Source organism: Aquarana catesbeiana, linkage group LG02, assembly GCF_042186555.1.
Source record: "Aquarana catesbeiana isolate 2022-GZ linkage group LG02, ASM4218655v1, whole genome shotgun sequence".
NCBI lineage: Eukaryota > Metazoa > Chordata > Amphibia > Anura > Ranidae > Aquarana > Aquarana catesbeiana.
In genome coordinates, this window is record NC_133325.1 from 33,807,461 (window position 1) to 33,832,095 (window position 24,635).

At 47.8% G+C, this 24,635-nt stretch overlaps 1 protein-coding gene across 1 annotated transcript in view; it reads left to right on the forward strand.

Moving 5' to 3' along the window:
- Positions 1-5,581: 5,581 nt before the first annotated feature.
- Positions 5,582-24,635, forward strand: part of PGM2L1 (phosphoglucomutase 2 like 1) — a gene marked incomplete in the record, with an annotated part of 107,427 nt that continues 88,373 nt past the window's right edge. Inside the window, 1 exon segment of the mRNA XM_073612763.1 lies at positions 5,582-5,792. Within this exon segment, the coding sequence (XP_073468864.1) occupies positions 5,688-5,792 (105 nt within the window).

A 24,635-nucleotide genomic window follows, 5' to 3' on the forward strand; every position in this document is an offset into this window, starting at 1 on the left:
GCCTTCTACATAAAATGCAATTTTAACATCTCACAAGGTAAGGTAAGTACAGCTAGGTGCACTGTCCAGCCTTAAGAGCTCTCAAACTATAATAGAGTTTCAAAGGCTGCTGGTAGTGGGGTTGGACAGGACACCCCTTTGCTCCACCTGTGGCCAGAGCCCGAGGCACCAAGGCTAAACGCCAGAGCCTGATGCACCGAGGCTAAAGCTGAATCAGCATGCACCAAGGCTAGATGCTGGAGCCCCAAGCACTGAGGTTAAACGTCAAAGCTCCATGCAACGAAGCTAGACACCAGAGCCTAATGCACCAACAATTAGATGTCGAAGCCCCATGCACCGAGGCTAAATCCCAGAGCTCCATGCTCCAGTGCTAAAGGCTGGAGCCCAATGCCCCAAGGCTAAACACTGAAGCCCCATGCACCAAGGCCTCAGTTAATGAGACCTACCACCGGAACTCCAGGCATTGAGACTAAATGCAGGAGTCCCATGTACTGAGGCTAAACATCAGAGCCCCATTGGCTGAGGCTAAATGTCTGAGCCCCATGCACTGAGGCAAAAAGCTGGAGCCCCATGCATCGAGGCTAAATGCCAGAGCTACATGCATCAAGGCTAAACACCGGAGCCCATACAATGAGACTAAATGCCGTAAATGCCAGGCACGGAGGCTAAACGCAGGAGCCTCATGCACTAAGGCTAAATCCCTGAGCCCCGTGCACTGAGGGAAAAAAGGTGGAGCCCTATGCAATGAGGCTAAACGCCAGAGCCCCATGCACCAAGGCTTAAAGACAAGGCCCCCTAGCACCAAGGCTAAAACACCAGAGCCCAATTCACCGAGGCTAAACACCAGAGCCCAATTCACCGAGGCTAAACACCAGAGCCCAATTCACCGAGGCTAAACACCAGAGCCCATTTCACCGAGGCTAGACACCAGAGCCCAATTCACCGAGGCTAAACACCAGAGCCCAATTCACCGAGGCTAAACACCAGAGTCCCATGCACCGATGCTAGACATCAGAGCTCCATGCACCAAGGTTAAATGCCAGTGCCCCATGCACATACCTCCCAACATTTTGAGATGGTAATGAGGGACACCTACTAACAAATGTATGTAGGCATAGGACACTCCCCCTGCCACACCCCCTTAAAGGAGAATTAACCCAAAAAAAGGTTAATTAAATCCACAAGGGCTTTTTTTTACCACTACTTTTTCTTTATATTGGCTTTTAAAATGTACAAATGCAGCAATTTAGAAATTGGATGAACGGTTTAGCACTGGGAAACACTTTTTGAAAGATAAAAAGTGCATTTTATATAGAACTATATAGATCAGACCAAAATGAGGGACAAAAGGGGGTGGGAGAAAGAGGGGCAGAGAGACATTGCTCCAAATCAGGGACTTTCCCTCCAAATCAGGGACAGTTGGGTGCAATGCATGCACCAAGGCTAAATGCTGCCTGGAGCCCTATGCACCGAGGCTAAACAAGCAAATCTAAATGTTTTCCTCTATATGACTATACCTTGGCTTTACCTGTCACTGCAGTCTAGACAAGCCATGTTCAGTACTGCAGATCTGCTTTCATTGTCTTATGTTTAACCGCTAAGATTACTGAGGATTTCCTAAAGAAAGCTATTAATAGGCCCAGTAGAGTGACTCATTAATATTCTTAGACAACATGAGAAGTGTAAAAAGCCTGGTAGTTGTACAGAGTGCGGAGCTCCTATCGATCCCTCTGCTGGATCCCACCCGCTCTGTCCCTGTTTCCTTTCCAATTGTCCCCTTTGTAGGCCTGATGTATAGCTCTGTATACATTAAAGCTGAAATAGGCTGCTTGTATTTTGCTTTCCCTGGCCCCCTCCCTCCATCAACATGCTTTTAAAATATTTGAATAAAAAAGATTACTGCTGTTTTCATGATACACCATTGTAGCAAGGCCTGGTCCAGTCTGATGAGAACTTTCCTGGCCAAAGATAGCTGACATCCTACTGTATGTGGTGGGTTGTGAGGCATAGTGGGTGCAAGGTGGACAAAGTTATTGGGCGCCAGACACTTCTTGGATGGAAAAGAGGTTTTATTTCTCTTAACAGTCCTTTGTAATTTTGGGGGACAGAGGGTTAGAGCCGGGACACCCTTAGGTAGTTGCGAATTCTATTAGCAGACTCCGAGACTTCAATAGGAAGACAGCGGTGCAGGGAAAGGCCCCAGCAAGAAGCCACATCTGCACATGCAGGAATGCTGTCTCCTATGGCAACAGTCTTTAACAGCTCCTAACTCAAATGTAACAGTCCTTTCAGCTCCACTACAACTGCCTCTTGTAGCTCTTCAGTTCTGAGCTCCTGGTCTCTCACTAGACCTGCTGATTCACTGACTATGAATCCCTTGAGCTCTTCCAAGATTTGCGGTGGTATCCCCTCAAGCATCACCCACGCTTCCTTGCTGGGTCCCTAACTTGGCACTCCAGATACTCCTCAAGCTTCACCCCTGCTAACCGGCTCGGCCCCTGGCTTGACTCACAAGGCTGCTCTGCAAGCGCCTCCTCCGCGGGTTGGGTTCCTGACTTGATCACCGCCTGAAGTTTCCTGATTCTCCACCATGCCCTTTCGGTGAGAATGTGGTTCCGGTTCTTGCTTCAGTTACTCACGGTGGTCCCTTGTAAAGGTGGGTGGTCCCTTTGTGGCGACAGCTTCCCTTCTACCTCCGACCACTGATAGGTTCTCCGGCCGGCAGAACTGTCACTTCTGGTTGGACTGCAAGCCGCAATCCCAACCCTGTGCTGCTCTTACTTCTGGATAGGCCCTCACACAGCCTAGCAGCCAGATGCCCCTGTAATAGGCCCAATCTCTGGGCTAGCAGCCCAGGACACACATCCAGACAGCCGTCCGGGTGGCACAGAACATAGATCACCTGACCTCACCTGAATATATAGGCTCTCCTAGCAAGCCAAGGGGTTCAAGAAAACCCCTGCCAGTTGGCTGAGATACCCCATATACCCATAACCTGAGCTTGGGTTGCCCTTCTCATATCTAGCACCACCAAGTACTCGGCCACCTAGTGGTAGAAGAGAAAAGTGCAACAAGGCCAAACTTGGGGAGAAATCAATAGATCTCTATCAATCAACCAGGATAACTACTCCTGGCAAGTAAATTTGTGAGGAGCAACCCTGGCTAAACACCAGGGTGCTACATCATATTTTAGACCTAGTGACATCATCAGTGGGTCTCTGTACTTCTCTGTGGAATGCAGACCATACAGTTACAATACAATAAAATACAAATAATAAGAGGGCCCTTCTCAGAAGAGCTTACAATCTAATAGGGTGGGGCAGGTGGTACAAAAGGTTGTAACTGTGGGGAATGAGCTGATGGAAGTGGTAAAAGATTAGTTGGAGGCGTGATAGACTTCCCTAAAGAGATGAGTTTTCAGGGATGGCCTGAAGGCAGCTAGAGTAGGAGATAGCCGGACAGATTGGAGGTAGAGAGCTCCAGAGGATGGGAGAGGCTCTGGAGAAATCCTGGAGATGAGCATGGGAGGAGGAGACAAGGGAGCTTGAGAGTAGGAGGTCTTGAGAAGAGCGGAGAGGATGGTTTGGGTGATATTTGGATACAAGATTGACGATGTAGCTCGGTGAAGAGTTGTGAATGGCTTTGTAGGGATTGGAGGAGAGGGGAGGTTGACACAGTGCGGTTGGTAAAGTGGATAAGTCTGGCAGCAGCATTCATGATAGACTGAAGAGGGGATAGCCTATGGAGAATTAGGCCAATGATAAGGGAGTTGGATGCGTTTTTAACCGCATCCAATTCACATAACATGTGAATGTGACTGGCTTTTGGTGGAGCCATGGTGCGATTTTGAAAAGGGTCCTGTGCGTTTTTTAGGTCCGGTTCAGGTGCGAATTCAGGCAAAAGTTTGCACCTGAACCAATGAACAGAAACGCACCGGACTCTGGACTGCAAATGTGTAAACCCAGCCTAAGACCCCTTTCACACTAAGCTGCCCCGGGCATTGGCGGTAAAGCCGCCCTCTGCTAGTGGGGCGGTTTTAACCCCCCATTAGCGGCCGAAAAAGGGGTTAAATCCGGCCGCAAATCGCCGCTTTTATCGGCGCTTTGCCAGCGGTATGTCGGCGCTGCCCCATTGTTTTCAATGGGCAGGAGCGGTGTAGGAGTGGTGTAGGAGAGGTGTATTCACCGCTCCTACACCGCTGCAAAGAAGCTGCTGGCAGGACTTTTTGTGACGCCCTGCCAGCGCAGCGCCCCAGTGTGAAAGCATTTGAGCTTTCACACTGGTTTTGCAGCGGAGGCTTTTTTCAGGCGCTATGCAGGCGCTATTTTTAGCACTGTAGCGCCTGAAAAACACCTCCAGTGTGAAAGGGGTCTAAGAGCTGCAGTTTGTTGTTATGTAAAGGTGAACTAACCCTTTAAATACTTGGACTGCCTAACGGAACTATCTATGACATAATGCACACCTTGACGGACCGGAGAGTTGTTATTGGGCCCTAAGTCCACGCTCATGCGGGCATACTACAGCATACACCCATGTCAGGGCTGTGTTTACACACACATGTCAATTGGGACCTAGCGTTTGCATGGAAACACAGCGTCACTCCCTATTTGAAATCTGTGCTTGTACATGGCCCTGAAAGCAGTCTGCGTCTGGAGCCGTGCAAACGCACAGATGTCATATTGGGAGGAGTGCCTGTGTCCGTGCAGCCACTGCATCCCAATTGACATGAATGGGACTGAATGTACAGAACACCTCTGTATCCACATGGGCAAACACGGAACTGGCATGCATGTGCGTTGTAGTACTCCTGTATGAATGAGGCCTAACACTGTGGTAGCTAAATAACACATCCTTAAATGAAAAGTTCTATATGTTCTATACGTCTGACCAACAAGAGGGACAACACAGGAGAGGTTTGGTTTGTTGGTTTGCTACAAACGGGCAACAAGGCCTTCATTTATTTATTTTTTTTGTTTTTTTTGGTGACAACAATGGACATGTCCTGCGTCTTATGTGTGGAAGTGAACGCTTGTTGTCACCAGAGGGAGCCGGACTGACAGGGTGACAACACATGAGCATAGTTGGGAGACAGGGACAGCGCGTTGTCACCCTGTAACAGGAAGAAAGACTTTTATGACAGGATTACTGGGAATTATTTTAATGAAAGCTGATTTATAAAGACTTTTTGTGGTGACATTAGGCATCCATGGGATATAAGGGATCAGGTTCCTGCTGTGTGTGCATTGTGTGATGAGATAATGTGCACTATACAAAGAAGGGGATGTATGGGAATGATCCCTGTGGGGGTTGGACGGTCCATACAATACAAGGATAATGACCAGTGGAGGGACTGGAACCATACTGGGGTCTCTTTGTATACTGGGAGTTTTGAACATCCCCGGAAAAGATCCTAAACATTCTATGAATTCCATGCAATGAATAATATGAGTGTTGGACTGGTATAGAGTGACGAGCAGTCAGGATTTATCTTTATTACATAATATGAAGTGTTGTCTCTAGGCACATTCATTCTCCTCACAAGCCCGCACATGCGCAATACGAAACGCAGCTCAGACTCAGCGCATGGGCAGTGTGGATGTCGGGTAGCCGGTTCGGCGCATGCGCAGTGTTTATTTGAGCCTGTGGCGCAGTCCGGGCTAAGGCAGCGGGTGTAGCGGGTGAGGAGGATGGGGGACCCGGGGGGTGACGTCAACTCTAACCTGCTCATCCCCACCGGGACCGGGGACTCCGAGCTGGACAACGCCGTCTACCGCTGGCTGCAATGGGACAAGGTGAGCCGCTACCCGGGACTGACACTGTACTCCGCTACTGCACTGAGAGCGCTACTACACTGCACTCCGCTACTGCACTACAGAGCGCTACTACACTGAGAGCCCTGCTACACTGTACATCGCTACTACACTGAGAGCGCTACTACACTGCACACCACTACTACACTGAGCTGCATCTACACTGTACACCGCTACTACACTGCATTGACACTACACAGCTACTACACTAAGAGCGCTACTACACTCCGCTACTGCACTGTACACAGCTACTACACAGAGTGCTGCTACACTGCAATTACACTGAAAGTGCTACTACTCAGAGCGCTACTGCACTGCACACCACTACTACACTGTACTGACGCTACCCCGCTACTATACACCGCTACTACACTGCACCCAGCTACTACACTGAGAGTGCTAAACTGTACTGACACTACACAGCTACTACTCTGAGAGTGCTACTGCACACCGCTACTACATTGAGCTGCTTCTACACTGTACACCGCTACTGCACTGACACTACACAACTACTACACTGTACACAGCTAATACACTGCACGCTGCTACTACACTGAGAGCACTTCGACACTGCACACCGCTACTACACTGTACTGACACTACACAGCTACTACACTGAGGGTGCTACTACACTGAACTGGCACTACACTCCGCTACTACACTGTACACAGCTACCACGCTGCTACTACACTGTACTGACACTACACAGCTACTACACTGAGCTGCATCTACATTGTACACCACTACTATGCTTGGAGTACTACTACACTACAGCACTGGGAGTGCTACTACACTGCTACTACATTGGGACTGCTACTACATTGTATTTGCTGTGTCCGGGGAGGAGATGAAGGATGATGATTATCAGAGGAGATCCTGGGAATGTCTGCAGATTTCTGGGACCTCACATGTCCCTCCGTAGTGTCCGAGCCGAGATTACTGGAGATCATCCTCATCATCCTCATCATCATCATCCTCATCATCGCTGTGCTCAGTGATTCTGGTGTGAATTGTTCCATGAAATCACTGAGGACTTTGTGTAAAGTGATACTCTGAGCCCCCCATGTGATCCCCTCACTTCATGTCATGTGACCCGAAACACAAACCAATCCCATCTCTGTCCTCCCCGACTTCTAATCATTGGATCCCCACCTGTCTCCATCACCACACCCAATAATACTCACAATAATACTCACTATAATACTCCTTATTATTATATTTGTTGGGGACCTGTGAAGTTTTGTATCCTCTGTGATCAGATGGTGGGTGGAATGTCCCCGTCCTGTACATTGTACCTCCAATACACTGCAACAGGAAGACTCAATAAACTACCTACAGCAATCCTCATCACCCCCCCGAGAGATCACTGAGAACTAAAGTACCTCCCATAACTATTCACCCCCCTAAAGTCAATACTTTGTAGAGCCACCTTTTGCGGCTATCACAGCTCCAAGTCTCTTTGGATAAGTCTCTATGATCTTGCCACATCTTACCACTGGGATTTTTGCCCATTCCTTCTTGTAAAACTGCTCCAGCTCCTTCAAAGTTGGATGGTTTGAGCTTGTGAACAGCAATCTTAAGTCTGACCACAGATTTTCTATTGGATTGAGGTCTGGGCTTTGACTAGGTCATTCCAACACATTTACATGTTTCCCCTTAAACCACTCAAGTGTTGCTTTAGCAGTGTGTTTGGGGTCATTGTCCTGCTGGAAGGTGAACCTCCGTCCTAGCCTCAAATCACACACAGAGTGGTACAGGTTTGGCTCAAGAATATCCCTGTATTTAGCACCATCCATCTTTCCCTCAACCCTGACCAGTTTCCCAGTCCCGACTTCTGAAAAACATCCCCACAGCATGATGCTTCCACCACCATGTTTCACAGTGGGGATGGTGTTCTTTGGGTGATGTGATGTGTTGGGTTTGCCCCAGACATAGCATTTTCTTTGATGGCCAAAAAGTTCAATTTTAGTCTCATCAGACCAGAGCAGCATCCTCCCATATAATTTGGGAGTCTCCCACATGCCTTTTCACAAACTCAAAACGCGCCATTTTGTTTTTTGCTGAAAGTAATGTCTTTCTTCTGGCCACTCTGCCATAAAGCCAAACTCTATGGAGCGTACGGCTTATTGTGGTCCTATGTACAGATACTCCAGTCTCTGCTGTGGAACTCTGCAGCTCCTCCAGGGTTACCTTAGGTCTCTGTGCTCCTCTCTGATTAATGCCCTCCTTGCCCGGTCTGTGAGTTTTGGTGTGCGGCCGTCTCTTGGCAGATTTGCTGTTGTGCCATGTTCTTTCCATTTGGTTATGATAGATTTGATGGAGCTCCTAGGGATCATCAAAGGTTTAGATATCTTTTTATAACCTAACTCTGACTTGTACTTCTCAACAACATTGTCCCTTACTTGTTTGGAGAGTTCCTTGGTCTTCATGGCAGTGTTTGGTTAGTGGTGCCTCTTGCTTAGGTGTTGCAGCCTCTGGGGCCTTTCACAAAGGTGTGTGTATATGTAATAACAGATCATGTGACACTTAGATTGCACACAGGTGGACATCATTTCACTAATTATGTGACTTCTGAAGGTAATTGGTTGCACCAGAGCTATTTATGGGCTTCATAACAAAGGGGGTGAATACATATGCACATTCCAATTATCAGTTTTTAATTTCTGAAAAATAGTTTTATGTATATATTTTTCTAATTTTACTTCACCAACTTAGACTATTGTATTCTGATCCATCACATATAATTCAGATTAAAAAAAACAAAACACTGAAATAAAGGCAGTAATGTAACAAACTAGGTAAAAAGCCAAGGGGGGTGAATACTTTTGCAAGGCACTGCACAAACCGACATCCACAGAGGTGGTCAGTACTTGTAGTTTTCACATTCACAGAACTCTATGAATGAATGATACAGCTAGATGGGCGCACAGCTCGTTCTTTTTTAGATTGTGACAGTCAGTGGGGGGAGAAGATCCCCTCACTAGATGTCTAAAAGGGGACTGGGAGGCCGGGGGTTGGAGCAAAGAGGTTGGTACATCTGTAACATGTTACAAAAGGTGAACTTATCCTTTACCCCCCCCCCCCCCCTCGCCTTTTCTGCAACTTTTTCTTTACATGTAACAATCCAGTATTTTTTTTTGGTAGAAAAATTCTTAGTATTCTTGTATTTTTAATGCAAAAAAAAAACAGATATCTTTCTTTCTATCTCTAATAGGATATATATATCTCTCTATCGTTTGGTAAAATATAAAACCTGATGTCACACACAGTAAATATCAAACGTGTCACGCCTTAAAATTGCGTGCAACAGCTACAAACCGCGTAGATTTTTACTATCCATAGGTGAGGCTCTAAAAGTCTTTACAGGCCATCACATTCAATGTACAGAGGAGGTCTAGTGTTAGAATTCCTGCTTATGATCTGCGATCAGTGATACCTCATGTGTGGAACGATTACTGTTTGCATACAGGTGGCACCAATGTGGGCATTCACCTTTGCACACAGGGGGACAGGGGCACTTTTCATTTTTACCATCACTTTACTTTTTTTAATCACTTTTATTGCTGTCACAAGAAATGTAAAGATCTTTGTAGTAATAGGCGGTGACGGGTACTCTTTATGGTGAGATCGGGGGTCAGTAAGATCCCAATTTCCTCCTCTGCAAACCCCAACATCAGTGCGATCAAATGCTTTCCATTTTTAAAGATGGCGCTACAGAAACCAGAAGTGATATAAGCTCATCACTTCCTGTTTCCTATTTCATGGAGGCGAACAGAGCAGTGCCAGTGTTCCGTCAGAATTGGTAACCAAAGTGACCCTTCGTCGCCGCCATCTTGCTACACCCCCGCACCCCTTCACAGTAGCGATACACCAAGAAGGGGCCAAGCAGACATCTTGTTGCACCCACCGGAGTTTTGCATTTCACAGTTATTTTTAACAGAAAACGGAGCTTATAAGGTGAAATACAGGATTTAGAAATCCGACGGACTGTTTAGATGTTGAATTTTAAAAGCAACGGACCTCTCAGGTTTGCTAATCTGATAGAACACCTCTACTTTTATAATTCAACATGTAAAGATTCCAATGGATTTCCAAATCCTGTATTTTGCCTTATATGTTCTGTTTCCTGTTAAAAATAACTGTGAAATGCAAAACTCCGGTGGGTGTAACAAGATGTCCACTTGCCCCTTTCTCGGTGTATCGTTACTGTGGAGGAGTATGGGGTGTAGCAAGATGGCGGCAGCGGAACATTACTGGATCTACTGATTACCAACAATACAGACCTGATCACGGATGTGGAAATACGGGGCAATTTAGGTAACAGCGATCACAGGTCAATTGGCTTCGTTATAAATCACACAAATAGGAAACGTAGGGGGAACACAAAGACACTGAATTTCAAAAGAGCCAACTTCCCTAAACTACAAACCTTGTTAGAAGGCATAAATTGGGATCAAATATTAGGAACAAAGAACACGGAGAGATGGGTTTGCTTTAAGTACATATTAAATAAGGGCATTAGCCAATGTATCCCGTTGAGTAATACATTTAAAAGAGCGAACAAAAGTCCTGGATGGCCTAACTCCAATTTAAAAATGGATATAAAGGCAAAGGAGAAGGCCTTCAAAAAATACAAGGTTCAGGGATCATCATCAGCATTCAGACTTTATAAAGAATGCAATAAGAAATGTAAGGGTGCAATTAGGACAGCTAAGATAGAACATGAAAGACACATAGCGGAGGAGAGCAAAAAAAAATCCCAAGAAATTATGTAAACAGTAAAAAAGGGAGGACAGACCATATTGGCCCCATAAAGAATGAGGAAGGACATCTGGTTACAAAGGATGGGGAGATGGCGAAGGTATTGAATTTTATTCTTCTCCTCAGTCTTCATGAGTGAATCAGGGGGCTTCAGTAACCAAAACTGCAGTGTTTATCCTCATGACACAACACAGGAAGCACCTCCATGGTTAACAGAGGACGGAATTAAAATTAGACTTGGGAAACTTAACATTAATAAATCACCGGGACCAGATGGCTTGCATCCGAGGTTACTTAGGGAACTCAGTCAGGTGATTGCCAGACCATTGTTCCTAATTTTTACTGACCGTCTACTGACTGGCTTTTTTCCAATCAGCTGGTACCATTCCAATGTAGCACCAATATTTAAAAAGGGCCCAAAATACATCCCTGGGAATTACAGACCAGTTAGCCTAACATCAATAGTATGTAAACTCTTGGAGGGGATGATAAGGGACTATATACAAGATTTTAGTAATAAGAATGATATCATTAGCAGTAATCAGCATGGATTCATGAAGAATCGTTCTTGCCAAACCAATCTATTAACCTTCTATGAGGAGGTGAGTTGCCATCTAGATAAAGGAAGGCCCGTAGATGTGGTGTATCTGGATTTTGCAAAAGCATTTGACACAGTTCCCCATAAACGTTTACTGTACAAAATATGGTCTGTTGGCATGGACCATAGGGTGAGTACATGGATTGAAAACTGGCTACAAGGGCGTGTTCAGAGGGTGGTGATAAATGGGGAGTACTCAGAATGGTCAGGGGTGGGTAGTGGGGTTCCCCAGGGTTCTGTGCTGGGGCCAATCCTATTTAATTTGTTTATAAACGATCTGGAGGATGGGATAAACAGTTCAATCTCTGTATTTGCAGACAATACTAAGCTAAGCAGGGCAATAACTTCTCCGCAGGATGTGGAAACCTTGCAAAAAGACCTGAACAAATTATTGGGGTGGGCGACTACATGGCAAATGAGGTTCAATGTAGAAAAATGTAAAATAATGCATTTGGGTGGCAAAAATATGAATGCAATCTATACACTGGGGGGAGAACCTCTGGGGGAATCTAGGATGGAAAAGGACCTGGGGGTCCTAGTAGATGATAGGCTCAGCAATGGCATGCAATGCATAACAAAGCATACAGAATATTGGCATTAAAAGGGGGATCAACTCCACTTTTTCGCAGAAGGGAGTTTAACAAGATTCGTGGACACTCATTAAATTTAGAAGAAAAGAGGTTTAACCTTAAACTACGTAGAGGGTTCTTTCCTGTAAGAGCGGCGAGGATGTGGAATTCCCTTCCACAGGCGGTGGTCTCAGCGGGGAGCATCGATAGTTTAAAAAAACTATTAGATAATCACCTGAATGACCGCAACATACAGAGATATATAATGTAATACTGACATATAATCACACACATAGGTTGGACTTGTGTCTCCCTTTTTTTTTTTTTTTTGCCTCACCTACTATGTAACTATATAATGTCACTTTCGTTACCAATTCTGACGGAACACTGGTCTTTGTCCTCCTCTGTGATCAGCCGGCTGGTTGATCAGGTTACCTGATGGGATGGGACAGCCCACTGAAGGCAGTGAAAAGGGGGGTGGGGGGGGGGTTGTTAGTACACAAGATTTATATAGAGCCAACAGTTTGCACAGCGCTTTACAACATGCACTCAGATTGCTTTTACAAGAGCCAACCACCAGCTCTAAAGAAAAAGTAAACCGTTCCACTTACCCACTGCAGTTCTAAATGTATAAGAAAACCTCCTGCCAGGAGCCTGGAACTGCATGTCCTGGGAGTCGGGTCATAGAATTTACACATCACTGTACTGCTACTACACTGAGAGCACTACTACACTGTACACTGCTACTACACTGAGTGCTACCGCACCGTACACTGCTACTACACTGAGAGCGCTACTGCACTGTACACTGCTACTACACTGAGTGCTACCACACCGTACACTGCTACTACACTGAGAGCGCTACCGCACTGTACACTGCTACTACACTGAGAGCGCTACTGCACTGTACACTGCTACTGCACTGTACACTGCTACTACACTGAGAGCGCTACTGCACTGTACACTGCTACTACACTGAGAGCGCTACTGCACTGTACACTGCTACTACACTGAGTGCTACCACACCGTACACTGCTACTACACTGAGAGCGCTACCGCACTGTACACTGCTACTGCACTGTACACTGCTACTACACTGAGAGCGCTACTGCACTGTACACTGCTACTACACTGAGAGCGCTACTGCACTGTACACTGCTACTGCACTGTACACTGCTACTACACTGAGAGCGCTACTGCACTGTACACTGCTACTACACTGAGAGCGCTACTGCACTGTACACTGCTACTACACTGAGCGCTACTGCACTGTACACTGCTACTACACTGAGAGCGCTACTGCACTGTACACTGCTACTACACTGAGAGCGCTACTGCACTGTACACTGCTACTACACTGAGAGCGCTACTGCACTGTACACTGCTACTACACTGAGAGCGCTACCGCACTGTACACTGCTACTACACTGAGAGCGCTACCGCACTGTACACTGCTACTACACTGAGAGCGCTACCGCACTGTACACTGCTACTACACTGAGAGCGCTACCGCACTGTACACTGCTACTACACTGAGAGCGCTACCGCACCGTACACTGCTACTACACTGAGAGCGCTACCGCACCGTACACTGCTACTACACTGAGAGCGCTACCGCACTGTACACTGCTACTACACTGAGAGCGCTACCGCACTGTACACTGCTACTACACTGAGAGCGCTACCGCACTGTACACTGCTACTACACTGAGAGCGCTACCGCACTGTACACTGCTACTACACTGAGAGCGCTACCGCACCGTACACTGCTACTACACTGAGAGTGCTCCTACACTGTACACTGCTACTACACTGAGTGCTACCGCACCGTACACTGCTACTACACTGAGAGCGCTACCGCACTGTACACTGCTACCGCACTGTACACTGCTACTACACTGAGAGCGCTACCGCACTGTACACTGCTACTACACTGAGAGCGCTACCGCACCGTACACTGCTACTACACTGAGAGCGCTACCGCACCGTACACTGCTACTACACTGAGAGCGCTACCGCACTGTACACTGCTACTACACTGAGAGCGCTACCGCACTGTACACTGCTACTACACTGAGAGCGCTACCGCACTGTACACTGCTACTACACTGAGAGCGCTACCGCACTGTACACTGCTACTACACTGAGAGCGCTACCGCACTGTACACTGCTACTACACTGAGAGCGCTACCGCACCGTACACTGCTACTACACTGAGAGTGCTCCTACACTGTACACTGCTACTACACTGAGTGCTACCGCACCGTACACTGCTACTACACTGAGAGCGCTACCGCACTGTACACTGCTACCGCACTGTACACTGCTACTACACTGAGAGCGCTACCGCACTGTACACTGCTACTACACTGAGAGCGCTACCGCACTGTACACTGCTACTACACTGAGAGCGCTACTGCACCGTACACTGCTACTACACTGAGAGTGCTCCTACACTGTACACTGCTACTACACTGAGTGCTACCGCACCGTACACTGCTACTATACTGAGAGCGCTACCGCACTGTACACTGCTACTGCACCGTACACTGCTACTACACTGAGAGCGCTACCGCACCGTACACTGCTACTACACTGAGAGCGCTACCGCACCGTACACTGCTACTACACTGAGAGCGCTACCGCACCGTACACTGCTACTACACTGAGAGCGCTACCGCACCGTACACTGCTACTACACTGAGAGCGCTACCGCGCCGTACACTGCTACTACACTGAGAGCGCTACCGCGCCGTACACTGCTACTACACTGAGAGCTGTGTACACCTCTATATCATTGCTGTACTGTGCTCTGCTTCTCTGTCTCAGGTGACTGGTGGTATCTGGGTTATGACAGAACATAGAAGAGGAGATGGGGGGGGGGTGTCGGTATCAGATGGGGGGGAGGGGCTGATGTCGGTATCTGATGGGGGGGGGGGTTGGTGTTGGTATCTAATGGGGGGGTTGGCATCTGATGGGGGGGGGGGTTAGTGTTGGTATCTGATGGGTGGGGGGGGTTGGTGTTGGTATCTGATGGGTGGGGGGAGGGGTTGGTGTTGGTATCTGATGGGTGGGGGGAGGGGTTGGTGTTGGTATCTGGGGGGGGGGAGGGGTTGGTGTTGGTATCTGGGGGGGGGAGGGGTTGGTGTCGGTATCTGGGGGGGGGGGAGGGGTTGGTGTCGGTATCTGATGGGGGGGGGGGGGGGTTGGTGTCGGTATCTGATGGGGGGGGGGGGGGGGGGAGGGGTTGGTGTCGGTATCTGATGGGGGGGAGGGGTTGGTGTCGGTATCTGATGGGGGGGGGGAGGGGTTGGTGTCGGTATCTGATGGGGGGGGGGGAGGGGTTGGTGTCGGTATCTGATGGGGGGGGGGGGAGGGGTTGGTGTCGGTATCTGATGGGGGGGGGGAGGGGTTGGTGTCGGTATCTGATGGGGGGGGGGGGGGAGGGGTTGGTGTCGGTATCTGATGGGGGGGGGGGGGGAGGGGTTGGTGTCGGTATCTGATGGGGGGGGGGGGAGGGGTTGGTGTCGGTATCTGATGGGGGGGGAGGAGGGGTTGGTGTCGGTATCTGATGGGGGGGGGGGTTGTGTCGGTATCTGATGGGGGGGAGGGGTTGGTGTCGGTGTCTGATGGGGGGGGGGGGGAGGGGTTGGTGTCGGTGTCTGATTGGGGGAGGGGTTGGTGTCGGTATCTGATGGGGGGGAGGGGTTGTGTCGGTATCTGATGGGGGGGAGGGGTTGGTGTCGGTATCTGATGGGGGGGGGGGGGGGGTCGATCACAATACGTATATATAAGTTGTGGTGTGCAAGTGGATTACCAGGGTTATGACTGAAGATATCAACCATAACCCCGATATTGTTTGTTTTTTATTTTTCATGCAGCTGCTGGCTTCCTCCTAAAAGCAATCTGAGTGGCTCATTAGCTGCTGGGTCGCTTTCTGAAGCAGCGCTCCCCTCCTCCCGTCGTTCGCCAGTGTTTCTTGGGCTTGCCGTTTTTACCAGCGTGCCCAAGAAATGATCTGACGGTGCGGCCGACTGGTCACAGAGGCGAACAGAGACCAGATCGTCTCTGATTGCCTCTATGGTTTTGGAGGACTCTGTAACTCTAAACAGGTAACCTGTACAAAATTGTAACCACTTCCCCCACGTTGACATCATATGACGTCGGGGACTTGAAGTGGAGATATCTGGAGGATGGGTGCAGCTACAGGCATCATCCGGATATCTTTTATTTTCAGCCAGCGATTCACTGCAGTGTAAAAGCCATCCTAGCGGTGATCGGGGAGCTGGAGAATGAATCTGGCGGTGGTTTACCATAAACCTGGCTGTGGACCTGATAGTCCCCAGCCATCTCTATGACCCTCAGAGCCTGGAAGCGATGTTATGACGTCACAGTGCCAGCAGATGTAAACGCTGCAGGTTTTTTTTTTTTTTTTTTTGCTGGAAAGCCTGAGATCGATTTAATTTATTTTGATCTCAGGATCAATATAAAGGATATAGACCCCTAGATCTTTCTGTAAAGAGACAGTCCTTGTAATAGCAATAAAAGTGATCAAAAAAAGAAATTAAAGGAAAAGTGTTAAAAAAAAAAAAAAAAAAAAAAGCTCCCACCGCCGCATGTTTGCACGCAGAAGCGAATGCTTACGTAGGTCACGCCCACATATGTAAATGGCATTCAAACTCCACGTGTGAAGTATCGCTGTGTGTTTTTTTTTTTCCCCCAAAAAATTTGTTTGAAAAACTGCTGCGCAAATACCGTGTGACATAAAAAATTGCAACGATCTCCATTTTATTCCCTAGGGGCTCTGCTAACAAAAAAAATAAATTGTAGAGAAAAAAGTGCCAGAAAAGGTCATCAAGTGGCTAATATAAATGTATTCTTTTGATATATTGTAAAGCCAACACGTTTCTGGGACTGTCATTTCACCCCCCTTTATCAGGGCTTATATTTGACCCCCCCCCGGCCTTCCCTTCAGTCTTGCACAGTAGTACAGCCTCCTCTCCTGGACTGTAATTGCTTCCATTCCTGCCTTCCATTGATGTGTGAATGAAAGACGTCTACATCCAGCCAGTTCAGCAGGGACCAACCAAGGTTCAATCCATCCATGGGCAGGCTGGTTGTTCTGAAATCAATCCATTGATCATTTCAGTACAACCAGCCTGTTTGATTTCTTATTTTTTTTGCATGCGATCACTGCTGGTGGCCACTATCAGTAATCATTTTGTGTTCTACTGAAAGGAAAGGCTCCCCACCAGCAGAACACAATAGCTCTGCAGGAGGGACTAAGAGACTAAGGTGCCTGCTTGGCAAGGTGTTCTGTGACTTGTAGTTCCACCTCAGCTGCAGATCCCCTGGCTATCCCTGATCTCAGCAATATTTGAGAGGCTGCCATATATCATCATGTGCTCCTGGTTATCAGCCATGTTTGTGTTTACAATGGAGGGTTTTATATCATTGTTGTTCAGTCTGATGTGATCACCGGGACATCAGCCTGGATCAGAGAGGGCGGCCATACTGAGGCTGCATACAGGTACTTCACGTGCCACCTACACCAGCCTATGGGGCTGAGACACACTGTATGGGGGGCATTGTGGTAACACATGTGCATTAGCAGTCTGCAGTTTGATTCATTTTGAATGGCACCCCATTGCACCAAGGCAGCGCAGCTCCAATGTACGTGTGTAGCAGAGCATCACATCACATTATAGAGCACTACCATGCGTTGTGGTGCCCTATGTCAGAAATGCTTCATGGGGGTTTTTTTTGTTTGTTTTTTTTTTTGTCTGCTCCTGTGCCTTCTTAACCCATTTAGGGCCCATTCACACTGTAGCATTGCAGTAATCTGCAGCGACACAGAACGGCTTGCATTTCTCAACAAGTGTAACACGTTCTCTGATTGGATGAGGTGGAAATCAGGACATTGCCATCCTGCCTCTCCTCCTTATCCAGTCAGAGAACGCCTTGCATTCATTGAGAAAAATACAAGGTGTTCTGTGAATGGCACCCCAGCCGTTGTTGAATGATGTCATTATGGCAATTGCCATATTTGGTCAGTAATGGGATTCTCCTGGTCAGCAACTGAACAGGCTGAGGATTCATCAATGCTTGCTATGACCGCAGCCACCAGAGCCATAGCAACCAGTGATGCTGCGCTGCAGCCGCCAGCGCCGTAGCAACCAGTGATGCTGCCAGTGACCTAACGAGGGTACATGAATTTTTGTTGCAGACGGACATTTGTGGTGCAGAGGCACAGCACAATTCTAGAGAGTCTAATACATTCTTTATGAATTCCAGTGACTGTACCTAAAAGGTCCCGTTTGGTTGTCCTGTTCTGTCTTATTACAGGTAGATCCCACAATGTGCTCTTGCCCCTGAGATTCCTGACTTTCCTATAAAACCCCAATGACTGCCCCCCCGGCCTGCACTGGTGGGTGAAGCAGATAATAAATACAGCATGTGGGACAGAAATACATGTGACATTTCCCAGAGGGGGTCAGCCAGAGGCTGCTGTGTGTCAGACCAGGGCAGATCTATACATGGAGGACGTGTGTATATATAGAGCTGCAGACTGACGTCCCTCTTCTTTTTATGTCAGGTCTCCTGGTAATGGCTGCTTGTGTCATAGGAACAGACAGTATAGAGCCTGAGATCCTCAGACTCCGCTGGGAATAGTCAGCCACATGGAAACCAGAAATATTACATGGGGCCCCATTCATCATCAGCACACAGCTTTCCCTTTTCCAGTGCAAATCTGAATCTCATTTGTTGCTATGAGGCAACACAAACAGTCCTTATGTAAAAGAGTGAGAGTGCATAGTGGTTATAGATGATCCCCAGGAACACATTAATGCAACTCTCCAGTTATCATTTAATGAACTTTTTGCTGAATGCAAGCACTGTAATATCTGAATTGATATTTGCTTGGTGTCATCCTCTTGTTGTCCCTGCACAGCAGAGCTCAGACTGAGGGAGGAAGAAGCAGCACAAGAAGCCACTCAGGCGTGCTGCAGTGCAAAAAAGCATGCTGATAGGAGGGAAGAGCACAGTGACAAAGAGGTCAGATCACTAGTGTGCTGCTTTTCTTTTCACTATCCAGTCACAGGGTTAGGATGGGGAAAAGACTTGTAAGTGAAAGTGCAACTGCAGCACAGAAAGTTTAGGTTCCTTCCCCTGCCAGAGAGGGCTGTGATATGTGTTAGAGCTGTGTAAATCTCAGGCCTGAATGGACAGAATTACAAATCCTTTGGCAGGTAAAAGGCTGTCTTCTATGTATTTCATCTGTGCTATTAAATGTAAGTGCGCATGTAGGTCCGTCCTGAGGGTGTAATGTAGATCCGTCCTGAGCGTGTGATGTAGATCCGTCCTGAGGGTGTGATGTAGATCCGTCCTGAGGGTGTGATGTAGATCCGTCCTGAGGGTGTGATGTAGATCCGTCCTGAGGGTGTGATGTAGGTCCGTCCTGAGGGTGTGATGTAGGTCCGTCCTGAGGGTGTGATGTAGGTCCGTCCTGAGGGTGTGATGTAGGTCCGTCCTGAGGGTGTGATGTAGGTCCGTCCTGAGGGTGTGATGTAGATCCGTCCTGAGGGTGTGATGTAGATCCGTCCTGAGGGTGTGATGTAGATCCGTCCTGAGGGTGTGATGTAGATCCGTCCTGAGGGTGTGATGTAGATCCGTCCTGAGGGTGTGATGTAGATCCGTCCTGAGGGTGTGATGTAGATCCGTCCTGAGGGTGTGATGTAGGTCCGTCCTGAGGGTGTGATGTAGGTCCGTCCTGAGGGTGTGATGTAGGTCCGTCCTGAGGGTGTAATGTAGATCCGTCCTGAGGGTGTGATGTAGGTCCGTCCTGAGGGTGTGATGTAGGTCCGTCCTGAGGGTGTAATGTAGGTCCGTCCTGAGGGTGTAATGTAGATCCGTCCTGAGGGTGTGATGTAGGTCCGTCCTGAGGGTGTGATGTAGGTCCGTCCTGAGGGTGTGATGTAGGTCCGTCCTGAGGGTGTGATGTAGGTCCGTCCTGAGGGTGTGATGTAGGTCCGTCCTGAGGGTGTGATGTAGATCCGTCCTGAGGGTGTAATGTAGGTCCGTCCTGAGGGTGTAATGTAGGTCCGTCCTGAGGGTGTGATGTAGATCCGTCCTGAGGGTGTGATGTAGATCCGTCCTGAGGGTGTGATGTAGGTCCGTCCTGAGGGTGTAATGTAGGTCCGTCCTGAGGGTGTAATGTAGGTCCGTCCTGAGGGTGTAATGTAGATCCGTCCTGAGCGTGTATCTGTAGCCTCAGGTCCAGCTGACACTGGGGAGTTTAATCTGATCAGCAGTCCCTTCATTTACAGATGAGCCGATTGCCTGCAAGTAGTTGGAGTAGTAAAGTATTTTTGTAATATGGGGGGGGGGATTGGGGCCTATGTCAAGTTTTTTTATTACTGTCCACCGAGTGTCTTGATTTGGTGAGCAGCAGAAGTGTGCCATGTACAATATAATGTGGCATTGGTCTCTTGTTATGTGCCAGTGATGCCCTGTAAGTTGTCAGGAGTCTCTACCTGTGTGGTTTTTTTTTTTTTAACAGTCTTTAACCACTTCAGCATCTGGAAGATTTACTCCCCCCTTCATGACTAGGCCATTTTTTGCAATACAGCACTGCGTTTCTTTAACTGACAATTGTGCGGTCCTGCGGCACTGTACCCACATAAAGTGTATGACCTTTTTTCCCACAAATAGAGCTTTCTTTTGGTGGTATTTGATCACCTCCTGTGGTTTTGATTTTTTGTACGCTATAAACAAAAAAGACCAATTATTTTTTTTTTACTTCTATTATTATTATTATTATTATTATTATTATTATTATTATTATTCAGGATTTATATAGCGCCAACAGTTTGCTCAGCGATTTCCAATGTGAGGGCAGACAGTATAGTTACAATACAGGAGGAATCGGAGGGCCGTGCTCGTTGCTTTAAAACTTATCCAACAAAAAAAGTAACAAAATCCAATTTCTTCATCAATTTAGACCAATATGTATTCTGCTACATATTAAAAAAAAAAAACAAAATAATCCCAACAAGTGTATATTGATTGGTTTGCGCAAAAGCTATAGTGTCCCTACCAACTATGGGGTATTTTATTTATTTTACTAGTAATGGTGGCAATCAAGTTCCTCCACCCCAAACTCACTCATCTATGTCTATATGGACCTTGCTTTGGTCCGCAGTCATGTTGGAACAGGAAGGGGCCGTCCCCAAACTGTTCCCACAAAGTTGGGAGCATGAAATTGTCCAAAATGTCTTGGTATGCTGACCCCTTAAGAGTTCCCTTCACTGGAATTAAGGGGCCAAACCCAGCCCCTGAAAAACAACCCCACACCATAATCCCCCCTCCACCAAATGATTGGACCAGTGCACAAAGCAGTCCTGACCTCAACCCCTTTAGAACACCTTTGGGATGAATTAGAGCAGAGACTTCGAGCCAGGCCTTCTCGTCCAACATCAGTGCCTGACCTCACAAATGATCTTCTGGAAGAATGGTCAAACATTCCCATAGACACACTCCTAAACCTTGTGGACGGCCTTCCCAGAAGAGTTGAAGCTGTTATAGCTGCAAAGGGTGGACCAACCTAATATTGAACCCTAAAGCTCATGTGTGTGTAAAGGCAGGCGTCCCAATACTTTTGATGGTGTATGTGAGAGCTTTGTGTGTTATGTGGGTGGCAACAGGTTTGGTCTCGTGTAATATCACAATCTCTCATGCCGAAGCTTTGGTTAATAATACATTTTGGGGAAGTTGGTGGAAGGTCAATGTGAGGTTTGTGTCCTAAATAGGAGATTCTTGTTTTCTGTGTAATTTTATCTTCATAAACAGATTTAGAAATCCTTTGTGTCCTCGGGGAGTCACCAGTGAGGATTATAGAATGCTGCAATGAATTGGGGAAGAATCCAAACAGCTGTGTGTCCCGCTCTTCCTCCACATCACAAAAAACAATAACAATGTTCTGTCAGAGCTCCCGAGATCTTTCCCAGCAGTGTCAGTGAACCTACTGATGAGAATACAGACTGTACCCACCTCCTCGTCTTTACCCACTTGTGTACTGGGCACTTAAACCCCCTCCTGCCCAGACCAATTTTCAGCTTTCAGCGCTGACGCACTTTGACAATTGCGCGGTCATACAACACTGTACCCAAATGAAATTTTTATCATTTTTTCCCCACAAATAGAGCTTTCTTTTGGTGATATTTGATCACCTCTGCGGTTTTTATTGTTTGTTTAAAAAAAAAATGTAAAAAGACCAAATTTAAAAAAAAAAAAAAAAAAAAATTATTTTTTTTTATATTTTGTTATAAAATTTTAAAAAAGGTAATTTTTTTTTCCTTCATTGATGTACGCTGATGAGGCAGCAGTGATGGGTGGCAGTGATGGGCACTGATCGGTTACACTGATAGGCAGCACTGCTAGGTGGCACTGATTGGCACCACTGGTGGGCATTGATGGTGGGCACTGTCAGGTGGCAATGGCAGTTGGCACTGGCAGGGGGTACTGGTGGCACGTATGAGGCATAATTGCCTCTTCCTCTTCGGGACCGATGTCCCTTGCTGATAAGCCGGTGATCGGCTTTTTTTCTCCTTGCGCTTTCAGTGTGAGGAGAAAAAAAAAACGATCACAGAGCTTTTGTTTTGATCATGTGATCAGCTGTCATTGGTTGATAGCTGATCACATGGTAAGGGGCCGGGACCGGATTGGTGATCACCCGAGTCTCAGTGACTCGGTGATCACAGCGCGCTCCACAGGGTGCGTGCACAGGGGAGGCCGTCATATGACGGCTTCCCGGAAATTCAGGTCCACGCTGTGGCAATCATTCGGCTATAGCGCGGATGTCAAGTGGCGCACGGCGATGTACGTCGGCAGAATGGCACGGCTGGGCAAATGGGCGTACCTGTAAGTCCCATTTGAATTCCCCGCCGTGCCATTGCATGCGCGCCGCGAGCTCCGTGAGTCAGGTCACGTGGACTCGATCGCTGCGGGGATACCCGTGATCGCCTCACGGAGAGGACGAACGGGGAGATGCTAATGTAAACCAGCATCTCCTCGTTCTGCCTAGTGACAAGTCTCTGCTCCCTGTCATCGGGAGCAGAGATCAGTGACATGTCACACACAACCCATCCCCCCTACAGTTAGAAACGCATCCCTAGTACTGACTTAACCCCTCCCCCGCCCCCTAGTGGTTAGCCCTTTCACTGCCAATGTCATTTACACAGGAATCAGTGCATTTTTATAGCATTGATTGCTGTATAAATGACAATGGTCCCAAAAATGTGTCAAATGTCCGATGTGTCCGCCATAATGTCGCAATCACAATAAAAATCGCTGATCGCCGCCATTACTAGTAAAAAAAAAAAAAATTAATAAAAATGCCATAAAACTATCCACTATTTTGTAAACGCTATAACTTTTGCGCAAACCAATCAATCGCTTATTGCGTTTTTTTTTTTTTTTTTTTACCAAAAATATGTACAAGAATATGTATCGGCCTAAACTGAGGAAATAAAATTTTTTTTCAATTATTTTTTGGGGATATTTATTATAGCAAAAAGTAAAAAATAATGCATTTTTTTTCAAAATTGTCGCTATTTTGTTTATAGCGCAAAAAATAAAAACCGCAGAGGTGATCAAATACCACCAAAAGAAAGCTCTATTTGTGGGGATTGTCTGTCTCAGCCAATGAAGAGGGGAGTCCCAGGACAGCTGAGGCTATCGTGAACATTGCTGGATTGGAGGGGGCTCGGGTAAGAATTAGGGAGGGAGGGCTGCTGCACACAGGTTTTTTTTATCTTCATGCATAGACTGTATGAAGGTAAAAACCCTTCAGCCCTTAGGACCACTTTAACAGAAACCTAAAGTCTCTATTAAAGTATATCTATATTATAATTTTTGATAGAAGGGAGGGTTATAAGCCTTGTCAGTTGTCCGATTAGGGAGATTTCCATTCACTTTTCCAAAGCCAAAACCGGAAACGAGAGAAAATCCCACCAAAGTGAGGGAATTCCTGATTGTCACCAGAACTAGTGTCCCCATTGGGTGATTTCCTATTTTGATGACATCTCAAAATTTTTCCTTCACTTTTGGTGTAACCATGAACAGGACGAATGGAGGGGGGTTACTACTGAGTGGTGGATCAGCAGAACTGGGGGTTACTACGGAGCGGGGGATCGGCAGAACTGGGGTTTACTACGGAGCAGGGGATCGGCAGAACTGGGGGTTACTACGGAGCGGGGGATCAGCAGAACTGGGGGTTACTACGGAGCGGGGGATTAGCAGAACTGGGGGTTACTACGAAGCGAGGGATCAGCAGAGCTGGGGGTTACTACGGAGCGGGGGGATCGGCAGAGCTGGGGGTTACTACGGAGCGGGGGGATCGGCAGAGCTGGGGGTTACTACGGAGCGGGGGGATCGGCAGAGCTGGGGGTTACTACGGAGCGGGGGGATCGGCAGAGCTGGGGGTTACTACGGAGCGGGGGGATCGGCAGAGCTGGGGGTTACTACGGAGCGGGGGGATCGGCAGAGCTGGGGGTTACTACGGAGCGGGGGGATCGGCAGAGCTGGGGGTTACTACGGAGCGGGGGGATCGGCAGAGCTGGGGGTTACTACGGAGCGGGGGGATCGGCAGAGCTGGGGGTTACTACGGAGCGGGGGGATCGGCAGAGCTGGGGGTTACTACGGAGCGGGGGGATCGGCAGAGCTGGGGGTTACTACCGAGCGGGGGGATCGGCAGAGCTGGGGGTTTGCGCCGCCATTGTGCGCGCCATCAGTGTGCACCGCTGCTGTGCTCGTCACAGATGCGTGGCGGGCATCTGGGCATGGCAGATGCGCCGTGCATGCCGCTGGTCGCGCGGGCACGGGCATTGCGCTCAGTCC